Source organism: Quercus robur, chromosome 4 (assembly GCF_932294415.1).
Source record: "Quercus robur chromosome 4, dhQueRobu3.1, whole genome shotgun sequence".
Lineage (NCBI taxonomy): Eukaryota > Viridiplantae > Streptophyta > Magnoliopsida > Fagales > Fagaceae > Quercus > Quercus robur.
In genome coordinates, this window is record NC_065537.1 from 48704020 (window position 1) to 48724548 (window position 20529).

Below are 20529 nucleotides of genomic sequence, written 5' to 3' on the forward strand. Positions count from 1 at the left end.
TTCGTCCTCGGCACATAACCTCCTCGGCACGGGCCCTGAGCCCCTGGCCACACAATATATATATATATATATATATATATATATAGCCCAAACTCATAAAAATAATCTAATTAGATTTTAATTGAATTCTCAATTTTACGTCATGTGTATCTTTTAATTTTTAATTTTGTACTAAGTGAATTATTGAATGTAAAAATCAAAGAATTCAAATCTAATTAGATTCTAAATTAGATTTCGATTAGATTCTAATTTTCCACCACATCCATCTAAGTTTTTAATTTTTGTGGCAAAAGAATTATTGGATGCAAAATCTGAAGAGTCTAAAACTAATTAAATTCTAAATCATATATATATATATATATATATATATAATGAGAAACTATTACATATATTAGAAATATATGGTTTAAAAAAAGTGTAAGCTAATGCCATGTATAATTTGAATCTCTTCTAAAAAAAAGTATAATTTAAACCGAATAATTGTGATTTTTTAAAATTGTACCCGTGTATATACACAACATTACACACTAATCTATATATCTATATATATAATAATAGGTGAAGCCGAGAGAAACTCAAATTAGAATTTCAAATTAGAGTTCCAATTTTGCACCATGTGTTTTAAATTATTTATTCTCAAAGAGTTTTATTTCTTAATTTTAGAATCAAATATGGGACTACATCATAAATATTCATCCAAGTGAGTCATTAAGTACAAAAACCAAGGAGTCTAGAATAAATGAATAAAAAAATGCTTCACAATAAATTTTAAAAAAAAATTACAATTTACATTTTATACCTAATAATATCCTTACAAATTTTTTTAAAGGGTTAACAAAATATAAAAATGACTATCAATAGTATTTCAATTATATATACAAGAATTATGTTATGTATCTTATTGTATATTTTTAACTGTATCCATGCATATACATAGAGTTACAAGTTAGTATATAATAATAGGTGAAACTGAGAGAAACTCAAATTAGAATTCCAAATTAGAGTTCCAATTTTGCGCCATAAGTCATAAATTATTTATTCTTAAAGAGTTTTATTTTTTAATTTTAGAATTAAATGAAGGACCACATCATAAATATTCATCCAAGTGAGTTATTAAGTACAAAAATCAAAAAGTCTAGAATAAATGAATCGTAAAAGAAAAAAAAAAGTGCTTCACAATAAATTTTAAAAAAAAAACCATTTAAAATTTACATTTTATACCTAATAATATCCTTATAAATTTTTTTAAAAAGTTAACAAAATATAAAAATGACTATCAATAGTATTTAAATTATATATATAAGAATTATATTATGCATCTTATTGTATATCTTTAAGTGTATCCATGTATATGCATAGAGTTACAAGCTAGTATATATTAAAAGACAAAGTTCAAAGAAAATTAAATTAGACTTTAATTGGGTTCTCAATTTTGTACCACGTGTCCCATCAATTTTTAATTTTTGTGTCAGGTGAATTATTAAATGCAAAAATCAAAGAGTCCAAATTCAATCAGATTCTAAATTGGATTTCAATTAGAATCCAATTTTGAGCCACGTGTCCATCTAATTTTTTTATTTTTGTAACAAGTGAATTATTGGGTGCAAAAACTGAAGAGTCTAAATCTAATTAAATACTATATATATATATATATATATATATATACATTTATGTGGGTACCTAAGGCATGCTTAGGCATGCTTTGGCAACGTCCTAGGCATTCAAGCAATGTCCTCGACCGTCCTCGGCATGCTTTGCAACGTCCTCGGCATGCTTGCAACATCCTTGGTTGACCTCGGCATGCTTTGCAACCTAGGCGTCCCACATCGAAAGAAACCCCCCCCCCCCCCACTTTCTGCCTTATAAGCTGTGAAGTAAAGGGAGTAGTGTAGTACCACCAAGCATCTCTGTGATCACAAGAGGCTTGGTGGTACACTACTCCCTTTGCTTCAAAGCTTATAAGGCAGAAAGTGGGGGGGGGGGGGTTTCTTTCGATGTGGGACGTCTAGGTTGCAAAGCATGCCGAGGTCAACCAAGGACGTTGCAAGCATGCCGAGGACGTTGCAAAGCATGCCAAGGACGGCCGAGGATGTTGCTTGAATGCCTAGGACGCATGCCTAAGCATGCCTTAGGTACCCACAATTTATATATGTATATGATGAACCATTACATATTTTAGAAATTTATGGTTTAAAAAAGGTGTAAGCTAATACCGTATAATTTGAACCTCTTTTTAAAAAAACGAAGGTATAATTTGAATCATGCAATTGTGATTATTTTTAATTGTACATATGTATATGCACGGAATTATACACTAGTTTTAATATAATTAATGAGCGAGTCAATTCCTTAAATTTAAATATTAAATATAGAATTGTGTAATTAAAAGAATTGTTATGGATATTGTAGGGTCTCGTTTCGGAGTCCAAGCCCAACAATTATGTGGTTCCGGCCCAAGGAGCCCTAGACAATGAATTTGTAGAGGGTGGGTTACAGAACTGGGCCTTATCGAAGTGCATGCTAGTTATCTTTGGGCCATACAACAACCGAAAATAGGAAAGTCTCCTTCAAGTCCATTGAATATACGGTCCGAGGAGACGTATGGGGAGTATCTCTGTCTCTGGTCCAGAGCTGTGTTTCTTCTCTCCTTCTTCTGTTCTAAGTTCCTCTCTTTTCCGGTCCCCTTCTTCATGGGGACTCCCTTCTCTTATATAGCCCCCTTGAAGTTATCAAAACCTTACACCTGTTGATCATCTGGACCTTCACTTGAGTGCCCGTCCCATCGGACATCTCCCCCATCTTTCTGTGAGTTGTAGTAGCCAAGGTAACACTGTTCGCCAGTCCTCTCCACATTAATGCGGCCAGAAAAGAAGCTGCCATGCATTTAATGTGGCAGCTGTAGTCTTTCCCTTGACATCCTATACTCTCTTCCCTTTCACAGGCTTGTGGGACTCATCCCTGCTACTAATACTCGTTGGAGTGATTCTTTATTACTGGTAGGGTGCATGTTTGAGCCATACTTGGTACGTCTGAGGAGACATTTCTCCTCAGACTGCCTTTTAAACAAGTTTGGGCCCATAAGAATTGGGCCAGGAGCCCTTTTGGCGCCCACACCTTTTCCTCGGACATGGTCGAATTCTATATAGGGCCCAAGGCCCATTGTTTGATCTGGGGACTTTACCCCTACAGATATATTGATAAATTTTTCATTTTGAGTCCTAGAATCCTAAAAGTATGTTGAAATGGGCTATGTCCATCAGTCCATGTTAATCCAATACATTTTGGGTAAAATATAGTCAATACCCTTGAAGTTTGGGCAATAACCAACTAGATTCAAGACATTTCAAAATTAACTAATTTGGTCCCTAACCCAACTTGGTACCTAAACTGTTATTCATTTTTCGCCTCTCTCTCTCTCTCTCTCTCTCTCTCTCTCTCTCTCTCTCATGGTGATTAGAGACAAAATTGGTTAGTTTTGAAATGTCTTGAACTTGATTGGCATTAGCCCAAACCACAAGGCTATTGACTGTATTTTACCCATACATTTTATCAAATTGGTTGAATGGATCATATTCGTGTCAACCCACTTCAACACAACATGTACAATAAGCGTGTTACGGGGTCATGTCATGTCAACTTGCTTAATTTAAAAAAAAAAAAAAAAAAATCCTCTTACAATTAAGTGATTTTGATATGATTTTTAAATAGATCAAGTTAGGATTGACTCATGTAGTTGAATACCATTTTCCCAACCTGAACACGCTAACACAAATTAGCCTAAACCTCAAGGCTATTGACTGTTACCCATACATTTTTATCAAATTAGTTGAATGGATCATATTTGTGTCAACCCACTCCAACACAACATGTATAGTATGTGAGTTACGGGTCATGTCATGTCAACTTGCTTAATAAAAAAAAAATCGTCTTACAATTAAGTGATTTTGATATGATTTTTAAATAGATCAAGTTAGGATTGACTCATGTAGTTGAATACCATTTTCCCAACCTGAACACGCTAACACAAATTAGCCTAAACCTCAAGGCTATTGACTGTTACCCATACATTTTTATCAAATTAGTTGAATGGATCATATTTGTGTCAACCCACTCCAACACAACATGTATAGTATGTGAGTTACGGGTCATGTCATGTCAACTTGCTTAATAAAAAAAAAAATCGTCTTACAATTAAATGGTTTTTATATGATTTTTAAATAGATCAAGTTAGGATTGATCCCTGTAGTTGAATTTCATTTTTCCAACCTGAACGGCTGAACACGCTAACACAAATTACCACCCTAAGCTTATGTGAAAGAAATGGAATAAGTGTATTTACAACGTGACAAAGTTTTATTTGTTGAGTGCATGAGCAATGAAACCAATAAAAATCAGGAATGATATTTGGATTAGATGGAAGAACATGCCAAATTCATGATACATCAAGGGTTAGATCACATGTTTTTTAATCCTTTAATGGTCATAACTAAAATTCACAACACCACCTAATTTACCTAGCACCTCACAAATGGGCCATTAAAAAAAAAAATAAGTTATAGATTCTCGTGAGCACGGCTTGAGGTGATAAGCAAAATTTTTTTTTTTTTTTTTTGGGAGTTGTGAATTTTTGTTATGACCATTAAATTGCAGACTTTCTCTGTACAAACTTAAGAGTTGGGGTTGTTATTCTAAGTTTAAATCTGATTAGCATAAAATTTAGTTTGGTAATCAATTTGCAATTGTAGTCCCACCAAAGTTTGAGAATTGAAGTAATCCAGCATCATAAAGAGAATGGTTGATATAAAATAGGATATAATTATTTATTTTCAGAAATTGCATATACCACCATATTTCAGAAAAATACTTGAGCTCACGTGTGTTTATTCGGGTGATGAATTCATTGGTCTAGGGCATGAGGTCCCAAATTTAATCCACTACACAATCGGCCCATGGGGTTTCTGGAATAAGATTTCCATGACATCATACACGAGATGGCTCTTGATCAACAAAAATAATTTCCATGACATTTTTCCAGAGAAAAATAATAGATCATCTTTCATACACCATCACATTGATTTTATTGCAAAGCTGAAAAAATATACATATCCAAAAACAAGCAGACCACTAGTAAAAAGTATAGTCATCTCTTATTTACACCAAATGGTAAAATGTATAATCATCTCTTATTTACAACAAATGACAATATGAGATGTTCCAGTTACTACACTCATAGTTAACGTGGTGAAACTAAACAAGGCCAGTGCCACAAAAAGTAAAAATTGTCAGCTTATATGAAAAAAAAAAAAATGAAAAAAAAAGAAAGAAAGAGGACCTTGGCTCTGCTTTGACCAGACATTGCTACTAATCTCTGTGTTTCCAGCTTGGCAACATACAAGCTTTCTAGGGGCTAGAATTTAGTAAGAGTGACTTCATTATCATAATCACTTCTAACTACCACCTCGCTTAGTAGCCTCTGAATTACTCATTGTCATGAAAGACTCTCCACACCCACACTCTCCTTTAGAATTTGGATTAACAAAAATAAATTCCGATCTGTATCCACAAAAAAAGAGGAAAAAAAATGAGAGTCAACAGAAATGAGAATCAGGAAAGGAGTGAACATAGATTATCTGGATTTGGAAAAGAAAAATCAAGAATTAGTGAATAGGTGCCCAAGAAATTATTTATTTCTTTGTTTGTTTATTTCACATACATCCTTGAAAGTACTTCAGTTGCTCACAGAAGGGATGTTCTATTCAAAACAAAACTTTAATAAGTTCAACTTTAGTTCTTTTGTTGTTGAAAATAAATTCTGGAACATTACGAAAGAAGTATATACCAAATTATATTTTTAAAGTTTTGGTCATGTTATTGTGAATCAAGAAACATTTAATGATGAATCACTTCTTCCACACTTCTCTTTGGCCATGAGATAGGAAAATGAAAAAATAACCTCCTTTTATACAATAACTTTTTTTTTTTTTTTTTGATAGTATACAATAATTACTTTAAACAACCATAATGCTGTGGGTATGATACCATTTCATCACAAATCACGGTATTTCTAGAACAAAATTTCCCCCTCCTAATCTGGGGAAAAGATGACAGCAAATAACAAAGTAAGCAGTAAATGCAGCATACGAAATCCACATTTGTGTTGTAGATGTCAGTTTGCATCATAAAATGGACTAATATAAAAGTGCAACAATGGTGTCACATGTTTTCTGTACCTGAGTTTGTCATCAACAAAATCCATCTTGGTTCCTATTACATGCATCATGGCCTTTGGATCAATCAGTACCTTCACACCCTTGTCATCAATCAATTCATCGTACTTCCCCTTCTCATCTGAACACATGAATGCAACCACACATTAAAGCTGTAACATAAGCCAAAGGGCTTGAGTCTCTCCTCAAATGCTTAAGAGAGATACATTTTATATGAAAGAAACTATAAATATATAAAGAAGAAGAAAACTTAATGTCTACAAATGCTCCGTAGCTTTCTTGCTAAATGTTATTATGCTGATTGATCATCAAAACAAACACAACTAGCAGCACTTCCATTAAGAAAAGAAAACCACCAAGCACAATCAAAAAGAAAAGTGTACTATATTAACTAAAATTATGCTATCGATGCCTCCTTCCTAATGTGTTTGAGGGTTTGAACCAAGGTTCAAGACTCACTATGTGGGTGCCTCTTATAAATTGAAAAAAGGGAAGAAAAAAAAAAGGTGGGTTCTAGTTGGCTGCAGGGACGGAATTAGGATTCAAACTTAGGGGAGGGGGGGTGGGTCCAAAGTTCTTTATTTGAGGATTTTCAGAAATTTGGATGTCAATATTAGAGGTTGTCAATGTTCCATCATTAGCATTGGTTTCTGAACTAACTGTATTTTTTCTTTTGGAAAAAAAAAAAATCAAACATTGTAATTGAGTTTCTCATTTTCTACATATCTAATAAAAGTCATATTAAGAATAGAGAATTATAGCTAAGAGCTTATTTCCTAGTGTTTTCAACAAAAAGGTCTTTGATTCAAATCTCTCCTCTCTTGTTGTAATTATTAAATTATCAAAAACTTCATAAAAAATTATATTGATTTAATCATGGTTTTAGACATATGACCAGACAAAGAATTGAAAAAATAAGTGGCTATAGGTTCTTTGATCAAACTAGGTTGGATGATTATTTATATTTTCCACATTATAATTTATTTATATAAAAAAGTCAATTATTGATCTTTTCATATTATTCTATACCTAACACCTTTATAACTATACTTCAAAGTTAAAACTCATGTTAACCACTAAATTCTTCCTAAAAATAATATTGACCTCTAAATTAATGACAGCATAAAGAGCAATTACCAATTACTAAGAGACATTAACATTCTAGTTAAAATAAAGACATTAATTTTTTTTTCTTTCTCAAAGATAAAAAGTGACTAACATTTATTGTGAGATAGAAAAAAGAGGTGAGAATAGAAAGCAAAATTACAGCGGTTGTTTCCTTACCAAATTATGCATGCCTGGCAATTGGGTTCTTCACCTTTTACATTCTTGGTTTGGCAGGTTGTACAAACATTGCAAATCAATAAATTCTAAGACAGATGTCAGTGAAGAGAAAGAAATCCATGAGAGATGATAAAACGGATGGTTTTGATAATAAAAAATTTGAAGTTTCAGAGGTCAATAGTGGGGAGCATAGATATTCTAAGAACCAAAAGTTAAAATTGTTGTACAAATATATATACTAATAGGTTCTTTTCATGCCGTCTCTGAGTTAGCTCAATTGGTAAAGCCTCCACTGCTCGCAAAATTTGTGGCAGATTCAAGTTTCGGCATTAATTTACAGACTACTAACTAGGTCAATCAGACAAACTGCCTTGTGCACTTGTTACAAGCATGTGTGTCCCCACCTAACGTTTTCAGGTTATGAATCAAAGATAGATTCCTTCATTACCAAATTCCCACAACATTGGGAACCAAATCATTAGTAGAATTCTATAATTTTGAATTGAATTCTCTTGTAAACCTCGATTAATATACATACAAACTTTAACATAAATTTTGGATTTTGAGGCATATGGGAAACAAAATACAAGATTTGGGGAATTGGGTTAAGGCAAGAAATGAAAAAGAGAGAGAACCATATATACCAGCGTAGTTGAGGGTGTAGGACAAGCCGTTGCAGCCACGAGCCTTGACGCCGAGGCGGAGGAAAGGCCTCTGGCGATCCTCTAGCAGCTTCCGGATCCTGACCGCCGCCTCCTCCGTTATGCTTATGGCCTGACGGCGGAGCGCCGGCCCGGCCTTCGCCGCCGCCGCCGCTATAAACGAAGATGATGGTGATGCCATTTATTTTTTGTTTCGCGTGTACAACTCACCCTGCTTCTCGTACCTCAAAATCAAATGTATGTACGTGTGTTTTTATATGACGATGCTAAAATCCAAATTGATTTCAGTTTGATTAAGGAAATGTCAAAGTACTAGTTACATGCATTACTTTATCAAATATCTTGTAATCTACATGTATACATGTATATGTATAGATATACTTGAGAGATACATATTAATTTCTCAAAAAAAAAGATACATATTAAGATGTATAGTATAATTCTTACCTATATAATTTAAATATTATTAATAGTCATTCTTATAATTTTTTTAATTCTTTAAAAAGTCTTATAAGAATATTATTAGATAGAAAATATAAATTATCTATTTTTAAAAAAAAAATTATGTTCATTAATTCTAGACTGTTTGGTTTTTGTACACAATAATTCATTTAATGAATATTTATGATATGTTCCCACATTTGATTCCAAAATTAAGAAATAAAACTCTCTCTAAAAATAAATAATTTAGGACACATGGCGCAAAATTGGACTACAATTGTAGAATCTAAATGAATTTTAGAGAGAGAGGGAGAGAGAGAGAGAGAGAGAGAGAGAGAGGATTTATAAATTTGAATTGTTTTTAGTTATAAAAAAAAAGGCTCATAAATATAAAATCATTCAAACTCTCTCTTCCTCTAATTTTATATATAGTGTTAGATATATGATTATATTTTTTTATGATTTATTTATATTAGACTCCTCGTTTTCTATTCTAAATTAACTCATTTGGTACAAAAATTAAAAAATCTTGATTAGATAGGATACTTGCCGTAAAATTAGACTCTAATTGAAATCCAATTTTTACACTAAACTAACTAACTTGGTACACAAATTTTAAAAATTTTGATTAGATGGGACACGTGGCGCAAAATTAGACTCTAATTGAATTCCAATTTGGAATCTAATTGGATTTTCTCTCAGTTTTACCTATTAATATATATATAGATGACTTATAAACTTAAATTGTTTTTAGTTCTACAAAAAAAAAAAAAAAAAAAAAAAAAAAAAAAAAAAAAAAAAAAAAAAAAACTCATAAATATAAAATCATTTAAAAATTATGTTTTTTATGGTTTACTTATATTGGACTCCTCGTTTTTTATACTAAATTAACTTATTTGGTGTAAAAATTAAAAAAACTTAGATTATATGGGACACACGTTGCAAAATTAAACTCTATTTAAAATCCAATTTTTACATTGAATTAATTCACTTGGTACAAAAATTTAAAAACTTAGATTAGATAGGATATGTGGCGCAAAATTAGATTCTAATTGAATTCCAATTTAAAATCTAATTGGATTTTCTCTCTACTTTACCTATTTTTTTATATATATAGATTATTTTTAGAAATATTTTGGACATTAAACTTTTAAAATTCACAATTAGCACTCCTAAATTATAACAAGTGTTACACTATGCATCTTGCTGTTAATTATATTCATTTCTTGAAGAAAAAGTCCTAAGTTTAGGTTGGAAAGTGTAATTGAGAATATAATTTAGGATGGTAAAATGTAATTTCTCTTTTGTTTTTACAGGATTGAGAAGATGAACAATTGAGTTTTTTCACTTGATGCCATCTAACGGCAAAATTGATGGTGGGTGCAAAGTGTAACATGTGTTATAGTTTAGAGCATTAATCATGCATTATAAAAGTTTAAGGTGCAAAGTATAATTTGAAGTATAGTTCAAGGTGATAAAATGTAATTTCTCAAGAGATTTGATTCATGCACTAGCAATAGATTGATATGTATAGAGTGGGATATATCTAGAAATTCTAAGTTAATTTTTAGCAAAATTTTAGTATTTATTATTTTTTTTTAAAAGGTAGAAATAATTTATTTTTATTTTTATTTTTGATAAAAAAAAGGGTTAGAATTAGCAAAATTTTATTTATCCATTGTGAAACAAATAAATTAGTTAAATTTTATTACAATATTATACAAAAATGGTAATTGTAAGGTCCTATTTGTTTTTATATGATAGTTTCAAGCATTTGAGAATTTAAGTTTGATTGGGAATTGAAATGTTAATTGTTTTGAACAAAACTTAGTTGATATTTCTTAGGATCTCCTCTTAAGATTCAATCATGTGGTTTTTTCTCATGGAATGAAAGAGTATTTTAAGTTAAGTACAATCACATAACTGAATCTTAAGGAGGGAAACATAAAAAACAACATCTAAATAATATATTCTAGGTTGTGATATCTGTTGGAGCAAACATAATAATAATGGAAATAACACAATTTGGATACCTCCACCCTTCATCTTCCCCTTGCGCACGTATCTAGCTCAATATCTGAGACAATTTATGTTAGCCCATTAATCACCACAATTAAAAAGAATAAAATAGTCTCTCTCCTTTTCAATGTGGGATTAAACATTTTCACTAACTCCCCATCTTCCATATTCATTCCCACATCTTTACATTTATATTGTAACATTTATTCATTTTAATTATTTAATATTAAAATGCTCCAACAATATCTATGAACTCACCTATCACCCTTCTTCCTAATACAATTATTGTTGCCACTATATTCTACAGAATCCACCAACTAGTTTCTTATTCTCATCATTTGTTGGTTCCTCTCTCATTGCTGATTTGATTATTTTTATTAATCTGTTTCAAGTGATTAAAGGTAATTTGCTTGTAATATTTCATATTGGCTAGAATTTGTAGCATTAAAAGTGTCAAGGTAATCATTTTTTATTTGCAAAAATCGATTTGATTTGGTGTTGGTGAGATTTACAATCATGCATCAATTATTTCATGTTGTGAACAAATATGATTATTTTTATTTTCCATATTAAAGGGAAATATTTCATTTCATACAAACCAAACATGAAAAAAAAAATCTTTAGTATTTTTAGAAACTCGACCAAAACACCCCAAAAAAAAAGAAGTTTTCTTTAAAAAAGTTTTCAATCTAAATCATTTATGTTAAAAAATATTTGATGCTGAAGCAAGTGGAACCTTAAATTTTAAATATATTAATAATGTTGTAAAATCCATTCCAATGATTCCATTATTCTTAGAAAGAATGTATTTTAGAAAATTTGAGATAGAGTTACTTATGAACCTTTGGAGGATCCTAGTCAATTCTAAACTTGCTTCCCACCACTCCACCCCCCCCCCCCCCCCCCCCCCACATATATATATATATATATATATTGTTCAAGCTTTTTTTTTTTTAATAAATTTATTATTATTATTTTTATTTTTAGTTATAAAAGTTTAAACAAATAGAAATACCTATGAAGATGACTCAAATGGGGAAAAAATTTATTTATGTTGGTCTCATTATTCCTTTTACAAACTCAAAATCTTTCAATAATTTTAGTTTTTTTTTTTTTTTTTTTAGGGGGAATAATTTTAGTTGATAGTTTTTTTTTTTTTTTTTTTTTGGTATTATTATACTTTTTTTATTGTAATTATTAGATAATTTTCAATGATTTTATTTTGCCTGTGTTTATATTGTATGTTGCCTTTTTTTATTGATATTAATTTTTTTTTAAAAGAATTAAAATTATTATAGAACATATTCAACAACATTGATAGATACGAGCGACAACATTTTCAACAACATTTTGGAGCAAATGGATTGATTGAAACAGAGGAAGCACGCACGGTCATTCACTGACACAAACACACACACTGACATATGAAGATGGCGGCGATAACTCGGCTGCAACTCCTCCACCACCCATTTCTGATCCTCAAACCCTGCACATTTCCTCACTCCTTCAACTTCAACTTCAACTTTATCCCTCCCAAACTCCACCATGCCACTCGTCCTCGCAAATTCTCCACCACTCTTCCACTCTGCTCCAACTCTGATCCAATCCCTGAGGCCTGTCTTCTATAATCTATTTGTATGTACTTCATTTTCCAATGCCTTAAAGCTAAATTATTTTGCTGGGTTTTCAGGTTGGATCAAAAGGGTCTATTGTGGGGGATCTTCTTGACTACCTCAATGAGTCCTGGACTCACTTCCATGCTACTGGTATTTCTTTATATAACAAGTCTCTATTTGGTTAATTAGAAAGTTGAATTCTTTTCAGGATAGGAAAGTTTCAGATTGAGTTTTCAGGTTGTTATATTTTTTTAAATTGAACTTCACTTTTTTTAATGTAATTTTTAGGAAATGCTTAGTGCAGGTTTTGATGTGAAATTAAGTGTTTCACAGTTGTTTATAAACAAAACAATGCATGAAAGAATGGATAGGTGTAACTGTATGTATGTCATCAACTTCTTATCATGAATATAAAACAACAGCAAAGCCTTAGTCCCAACGAGTATCCATATTGGATCAATTCATAATAGAGTGACTAGATTTTATGCTGGCCGTCAACTTTGTATCATGATTATATAGACAGAAATTTCTGTATGCTAATTTATAGAGGAAACATGTAATATTGTCCTTTTAGGGTCACTTTAAAAGGTTATGCTAAATTCATTTGAAATTTATCATCCTGAATTCATCTTACAATTATATTTTAATTACTACTTCATTAAATCTCACTGCTGTGGTAAACTATCCATATGTCATGAGGAAGGAAATGCAACATTAGCTCTAGTTTGATTTTTCTGGTGATCAGGTACACGGTCTTAAATTTTCTATTTACTTTTACTTCCCTGCAGCTGAAGCAAAACGACAGCTGATTGCTGCTGGTTTTCATTTGCTAAATGAGAATGATGAATGGGACCTAAAGCCTGGTGGACGATACTTCTTTACACGAAATATGTCTTCCTTAGTTGCTTTTGCCATTGGAGAAAAGTGAGTGGAATAACTCTACGTCCTAAAATTTGAAAACTTGGTACTTGAAAAAAGGATTACAAGGCAGGCTTCATTAGCAATTCAATCTGCATTGAATCTGACCTTGCATAATGTGAGACTGAATACCCAGGGCAAAGTTTGTTGTTACTGTGATCACTGCTAATTTTGGATTGGCATCTCTATATGGTCCTCATTTTCTTGTTGCATAATTTGTCAGCAAGTTTTTCCTTAAGCTACTTATCTTTTGAAATTAAGATTTTTTCATAGGCTTTCCTTTATTAAGAAGTTTATCTGTTTCTATTGCTTGTTGTTTTCTTATTTGATTCCATAAATGGTTGTCTTTCCCATTTTTTCTTTCAAGGTTGTATAAACACTGAAATTTTTCTATGTTTTCTTCATTATATCGATCCCTTTATCCTTCATAGGTTTACTGGCAATTGTTTAATCAAAGGTTTCTCTTAGTTTTGTAGGTACACTGTTGGTAATGGCTTTCACGTGATTGCTGCGCATACAGACAGCCCATGTCTAAAACTAAAGCCAAAATCTGCATCATCCAAGTCTGGTTATCTAATGGTCAATGTGCAGACCTATGGCAGTGGTTTATGGCATACCTGGTTTGATAGAGACTTAAGTGTTGCAGGAAGAGTGATAGTGAGAGGTAGCGATGGTTCTTTTATGCACAAGCTTGTCAAAATAAAAAGGCCTCTGTTACGGGTACCAACATTGGCAATTCATCTTGACCAGTTAGCCACTGCTTCCTTAAATTTTATTTTCTCCACTATTTCATCGCATTAGTGTTTAGTAACTTAAAAAAATGAATGATTGCTCTATAGAAGTTATTTGTATATTGATGTGTTGATATATGAAAATGAGAGTTCATGTTTTCATAGGTTATGGTTCCATTGAAGTGAATTATGGTTGTTCACTTCACATGCATACAAAGTGAAAGGACCCATCTTTTGCTGCATTTTTGGGGCATTCTCATGTGAAACTCAACTTGACTGTCTGGTCTAAAAGGGGAGTTTAGTTTCTAAAGGGTAGCCAGTAGAGAAACATAGATGATTACTAAGGAAATAGATGACTGATAATTAGGTAAGTTTTTGTCTTTTTTTCCCTTTTCGATTTTGAAAGGGATTGGGGGACTTATCAAAAAAAGAAGTTTGGGATTGAGGGGCGGAGAACTTTATACTTTGAGAACAACAAACAACTTTTTATTTCAATCTCGATAACAGTGTTTGAAGTTTTTAAGAATACTTTGTTAAAACTCTAACCAAACACTCCCTATAAGTGATCTGGGTGGTAGGTGAGAGGTTTTGGGTTCTAATCTCATGAACTACATGCGACATCAACAATAACAACAGCGAAGCCTAGTCCCAAAATTATTGGGGTTGGCTATGGATCCTCACTGTCAAAGAAAGGAGGGGGGGGGGGGGGGGGGAGGAAGTTTAACGTGAAATTTCTCCTGTTTACTTATATGCTCACCCATGATATGAAATTGCAATGTCTAGAGTTTTTCTCTTTAAAGAGGGGAAGAAATAGCAATCTTTTCCTTTGTTTAGATGTTTTACTAAATAGTTTGTTAAGAGATAGGAATAAGTCATCTTCCCTTTGGTTGTAGGGTGGGAAGGAGAGGAAAGGAAGGTATTTTATAAATTGATGATAGAGTGAGACAAGGGTTTGCTTATACATTGTTGATTATTAATAGAATTATTAAGGTTAAGAAATGGAAGTACAACCAAACATATCTTAAAATACTATTCACATGCACATGCAAATATAAAACTCAATCTAGTCTATGTGAATGGGCATATGAGTTACCTTTAGGGAATTTTGATTTGAGTTTTATATGTAAAGTGAATTCCCATGTAAATTTTGGTGTGCTTTATGAGTCTTGATCAAAGCAATGTGCTTTTGAGTTACCATTACTGAAACATTTTAAAGTTTAAAACAGTTTCTTATCCTTTCCTTTGGAAGTAGTTTGTTATTTGTTTGATGGACCTGCAGTAAAGGCACATAATCACTCAGATTATTGTATGGGTTTCTTTCTTTCTTTTTGATTTTGATTTTTGGGTTGTTTAGCACAGTGAATAAGGATGGATTTAAACCAAATCTGGAGAGTCATCTGATTCCATTACTTTCGACAAAACTAGAGGAAACTTCATTGGAGTCAAAAGAGAAGAGTACATCTTCCTCAAAAGCTGCTCATCATCCACTGTTTATGCAGGTATCTCATCTGTTTTTTCTTTGGTTAGTTGGGAAATAATCTAAGATACTCTATCCAAAAAAATGTAATTGTCATGGTTTGAAATGAAATGATTATTAATAATTTGTAAAACTATAGTGATCATCTTAAAATACCATACTTTATATTAGAAGTGGCATGGTTTTTAATAAGAATCTTGCTCATTAAATAAATAAAACGGTAAGTTAAGAAATTTTACTATTAGAAAGTGGGTACATATTTCTGATGTCCCAAAAATGAAAGCAAGACCTTTAAATTGGGATGGAGGGGGTATTTTTTAAGAGAATAGTGTAAGAAACCTATTGCTTGTGGTTTTCATTTGGATTGACCTTGATCTTTCCATGTAAAAGTAAAAAGTTCAAACCATATCATTTCACATAATTCAAATTGTTAGAATTTTTAATCTCATAAACAAAAGAAATCCATTTGAATTGTTTAGGATAATGTGAGATGAATTTAATTTTTGTAGTTTATTGAGATTTACATTCACAAATCGCTAGTACTATCACTACTGTTTTTGAAACATGCATTACTATAGCGTTAATAAACTGTTGTTATAGATTTTTATACAATTATTTTTACATGTATATAAAATCGTATTTACCTATTTGTTGAAATAACTCTTTTAAGTAATGTTGCACTATATGCATTTCTATGAAGTAGTTGTAGGCATTAGGACATCATTCTTGAAATTAATCTATAACTTCAATTCTCAGGTTTTGTCAGACGAGCTGAATTGTGACGTTGATGACATAATGAGCATTGAATTAAATGTTTGTGATACCCAACCTAGCTGCCTTGGAGGTGGAAACAATGAATTTATTTTTTCTGGAAGATTAGATAATCTTGCTTCAAGTTATTGTGCATTACGAGCTCTTATCGATTCATGTAAATCATCTGGTGATTTATCAAGTGAGCATGCAATTCGGATGGTTGCTTTATTTGATAATGAAGAGGTAATCATCTTAAACAGATATTTAAGTTCACATAGATTGGATTTATATAGCTATCTTGTACACTTATCATAATAACAGCAATGATTTAATGCCGTTTTTTTTGAAGTACCTTTCCGATTTGAACTTCTTTAAACCCCCAGCCTGTAAAATTTCCATGCCCATATTATATAAGATGTCCTGCATGTGACCAATCTGAACTAATTTGTCAATAATCCATAGCCAACTCCAAAAAAATTGGGATTTATTGAAATGGGAGCTAGTTTCTATTTATTGGTCATATTTTACTACCAACTCTATCATTATTGGATATGGGAAGTAGAAGGATCAAAAATGCATGTTTAAAATAAATGTTTTGATAACAATGTTTAAAATATTTTATATTTGGTGATTTATATTTTTTTTCAATATTTAAGGAGGCGAGTGGCTTTCAGACAACATATATTTTAATACATTTGATTGTCAGAATCAGATGGCTTTCATCATTGTTAGTTTCTAGTTCTACTAGGCCTATGTTCTTAATACTCATACATTTGTAAATGTTGGTAATCTTGTATTTGCATTTGCTCTTGCAATGTTAGCCAGATAACAAATGTTGTTCTAACTCTCTCTTTAGGTGGGTTCAGATTCAGTCCAGGGAGCTGGTGCACCAACGATGTTTCAGGCTATGAGGCGCATAGTTAGTTGCTTAGCTAATGAATATATTGGTGAAGGTGCTTTTGAGCGTGCAATTCGTCACTCATTTCTTGGTGCGTATCCGATATACAATTTTGACTTTGGGGCCAGCTGGACCCTTCGTGATTCTTCTGTCATTATGTATGTTGTACCTATATTCACTTATTATGTTGAATTAAGTTCACTGCATTAGCAAATACTGATACGACAGGGATAATCCTATGAAGCATGGTTAGCTTTTAAGAAACATCATTAGAATCCCAGCCCCAACCCTAGTCATTTCTTTCATTCTAGGTATTGGACTTGCTGGTTTCAAATCTTTATCATGATTCATGACATAACAGACTATCATATAAATACCATGGACTTATGACTAACTTATACATATACATTCCAAATTTTTGTTTAGCTTGTATTTTGTCAGTATTTTACTTTGGAGCACCCAGAATTTCTGAAGTATTTTTCTGGATGTTCTCTCTTTATAGTGTCTGCAGACATGGCTCATGGAGTTCACCCAAATTTCATGGATAAGCATGAAGAACACCATCGGCCAGAACTGCAAAAGGGGCTTGTTATCAAGCATAATGCAAACCAGCGCTATGCCACTAGTGGAGTCACGGCTTTCCTGTTTAAAGAAATTGGCAAAATTCATAATCTTCCAACTCAGGTAATGGTGATTTATGTAGGGTCTATCCAATTCAACTACACAAGATAATTTGAGTTCTGGAGATGTTGCTCCAAAAAAAAAAAATGCTTGTGATGTTATGGATTTGAAATGACATCTTATTGCTAGAAATTTGGAACCCACATTAATAAAGCATAAATTCATCTATTAGAAAATATATTTAAATATATATTTAATCGCTATTAAGTCATTTAAATTGAAATTTGAAATCCAAATCAGTTTCCTTAAATAACTCTATCTGAATGAACCATTAAATTGAAAGTACCTTTTGTGTCTGCGTGTGTATGATTTCAACCCCACCCAAGAACAATGTGTTTAGGTCCAGCTTGGGTTCTTAGATTCAGTCTGCACCTTGGCCAATTAACTTTAACAATCAGTCTGTACTAAGTAGTTATTGGAATATCATTGTAGTTCCCCTGTTATAACCCTAAACATCTAATTATTCTTCAAGGCCTTCTCCTTCTGGAATGAATGTTTAGAATTTTACATGGTAAGGTAATAACTTGATTGGCATGTTATCCATAATGAAGAACATTTAGAAATAGGTTATATACTAGCATATTTCTAGTTTTCATTCTTGTGTCTATCTTGTGACAGTGGAATATAAATTTTTATTTTTATTTTTTTATATATCCGGTTTGCCTCTGCATAGGAATTTGTGGTGAGAAACGATATGGGATGTGGTTCCACCATAGGTCCAATTCTTGCTTCAGGAGTTGGCATCCGTACAGTTGATTGTGGCATTGCTCAACTTTCAATGCACAGGTAGCATATTATTTTCTTTTTCCAATTTCTATGATACTTCCCTTCAACTCAATCAGATTTATTATTATTTTTTTAAATCACCAAAAGAAAAACCAACCTTAGTATTATCCCTGCCTACTTCCCCCTCTCCTCCCTCCATTCCAAGCATACCCTTATGGTCTCAAGAGAGAAAAGTTAGGATAACAAATTGTTCACAGGATATATATATATTCTCAGATATAGTTGCTCTTGTTAGAAATGATCCTTTTGGATTTGCTTTAGTTATTGAACATTGAGTTCAAGCTAGAATATTTTACCAGCGCTTTCTTTGCTTCCAATGCAGATACTCAATTAGCTGCAATGGAAAAGTTAAAATTGATATAAAGAATCAATTGTTTAAATTAATGAATTTAACTAGATCTGTAAAGGTTTAATCTTTTCAAATTGGCAAGGGAAAAAGCTTGAGTAAATATATAACTGACAACACCTATAAATATATATAACTGAAAATAATAATTTCAGATGTTGGGACACAGATTGCTCCTTCCAAATTCCAATGAAATTTGGTGTTTCAACAAATAATTGTATTCATCCAGGTAAAATCCACCTGGTAAAGTTTGTTACTTTTAAGAACCATGTGAGAAAAATTATAGACTTCATACTTACCAAGAAAAACAAAAGTTATGGATTTAATCTAAATTCATGTGTTAGATAGAGCATTTATTTGAGTTCTTAAACAGACTACCAATTAGCTATAGCCAATTCAAGATTGTATTCTATGGGCATTTCAACAGGTCTGGTTCCGGTCTTTGCACTCTCTGTTTGTTCTTGACTTCTTGAATTGTGGCCTATAACCACAATCCAGAAGAGATGATTTTTTTATTTTTTGGTTGGGGGGGACCAAGTCATATCCATGCCATGATATAGTGATTCTACGGGCTCCAGTACATCTAAGAAATTAGGTCTTCAGATTTCACAACAGTTCCATCATTCTCATTACTAGAAAATATGTATGGAGTTCATTGTTATTAGGACCTCATGCTAGATAAAAGGTAAATTGTTGTTCCTGTCCTTTTCTTCTTCCAGTTAGCATAGCATTTGATTGGTTTGGTGCTGTTAATTCAATGCAGTGTGAGGGAGATATGTGGGAAGGAAGACGTAGATATTGCTTACAAGCATTTCAAGGCATTCTACCAAACTTTTTCAAGCATAGACAAGAAGCTGCAAGTGGATTTTTAGATTTGATTTACACTTGAGATTATTATATGCTCATTGAGAGAGGATTGTATTCATTTCCTCATCAAACAAATCTGTAGTTCATAAAATTACCTTTTTTTTCCCATTCTCTAATAAAGAGATGTCAGAAACCGGAAATGTAGCTAGGTTCAAGAAATAAAAATCAAAGGTGCTATGCTACTTGTACCCATGATTTGCACATAGGAGATTGAAAAGGAAACTGTAATCATATGATCAAGTTTTTCTGGAACTAACTGGATCTGGTGCAGAACTGGAGCCGATATTGTGGTCAGGATTGGTATTTGTGTTTGCTTTAGGGAGTTTCTTCTTCAGTTCAGACAACAAAGCCTGATTCTCCTGGTTTAGCTGTTGAGCTTTCTTCCTTAGCCTCTCATTTTGCTGGATTATGTGACAGTTCTGCAAATATAGCTGTGAGTTCAGTCTCTCCATTTGGAACGAGTTGTATTGGCCCTGAAATTATAACACTCAAGTAAGAAAGCCAAATATTTGTAGGATTAGGGTGGCAAACTGGGTTGATTTTTTATTTATTTATAATGAGTATGTTGTTTTCCTAAATGTGAAATGTCTCATCATGTGTGCATGTGTATGTGACCCAACAATGTTCGAAAGATAGAAACAATTGACATGAAACAAACCTTGTGTTCTTCAGTCTAGAGGAATGAAAAAGGGCATTGCTGAAAGTATATGGTTTGGTTCGAGATATAAGTATCTGGTGGGAGTGAGTATAAAACACAGAAAACAAGCATGACCAACATCACACAATTTACTTGCGATTAACAAAGTGTCCCAGCAAAGCCCCC

The 20529-nt window shown here is 32.3% G+C and overlaps 2 protein-coding genes across 6 annotated transcripts; one reads left to right on the forward strand and one right to left on the reverse strand.

Moving 5' to 3' along the window:
- Positions 1-5125: 5125 nt before the first annotated feature.
- Positions 5126-8469, reverse strand: LOC126722637 (iron-sulfur assembly protein IscA-like 1, mitochondrial). Its single transcript, XM_050425779.1, has 3 exons — positions 8156-8469; positions 6231-6348; positions 5126-5553 (listed from the first exon to the last, which is right to left on the reverse strand). The coding sequence occupies exons 1-3, from the start codon at positions 8352-8354 to the stop codon at positions 5448-5450; spliced, it is 423 nt and encodes a 140-aa protein (XP_050281736.1). The 5' UTR covers positions 8355-8469; the 3' UTR covers positions 5126-5447.
- A 3483-nt stretch (positions 8470-11952) lies between these two features.
- LOC126722638 (probable aspartyl aminopeptidase) lies at positions 11953-20284 on the forward strand. 5 transcript variants are annotated; one of them, XM_050425783.1, is made up of 10 exons: positions 11953-12246; positions 12324-12399; positions 13038-13173; positions 13636-13916; positions 15253-15397; positions 16132-16371; positions 16985-17117; positions 17529-17710; positions 18381-18493; positions 18995-19567. In XM_050425783.1, the coding sequence occupies exons 3-10, from the start codon at positions 13096-13098 to the stop codon at positions 19185-19187; spliced, it is 1365 nt and encodes a 454-aa protein (XP_050281740.1). In that variant the 5' UTR covers positions 11953-12246; positions 12324-12399; positions 13038-13095; the 3' UTR covers positions 19188-19567. The 5 variants fall into 5 exon arrangements, with proteins under 5 accessions (XP_050281740.1, XP_050281737.1, XP_050281741.1 ...); XM_050425780.1 differs by having other exon boundaries at positions 13644-13916; positions 18995-19563; XM_050425781.1 differs by lacking the exon at positions 18995-19567 and adding an exon at positions 19603-20284 and having other exon boundaries at positions 11956-12246; positions 13644-13916.
- The last annotated feature ends 245 nt before the right edge of the window (positions 20285-20529 follow it).

Bases quoted from the DNA above. Each gene is read 5' to 3' on its own strand.
- LOC126722637 (XM_050425779.1), bottom strand. From the start codon at position 8,354: ATGGCATCACCATCATCTTCGTTTATAGCGGCGGCGGCGGCGAAGGCC. The intron at 6,349-8,155 runs GTATATATGGTT...TCATGTGTTCAG, and splicing joins CTACACCCTCAACTACGCTG to ATGAGAAGGGGAAGTACGAT. The intron at 5,554-6,230 runs GTACAGAAAACA...TTGTGGATACAG, and splicing joins TTTGTTGATGACAAACTCAG to ATCGGAATTTATTTTTGTTA.
- LOC126722638 (XM_050425780.1), top strand. From the start codon at position 12,058: ATGAAGATGGCGGCGATAACTCGGCTGCAACTCCTCCACCACCCATTT. The intron at 15,398-16,131 runs GTATCTCATCTG...TTCAATTCTCAG, and splicing joins ATCATCCACTGTTTATGCAG to GTTTTGTCAGACGAGCTGAA. The intron at 18,494-18,994 runs GTAGCATATTAT...TAATAATTTCAG, and splicing joins GCTCAACTTTCAATGCACAG to ATGTTGGGACACAGATTGCT.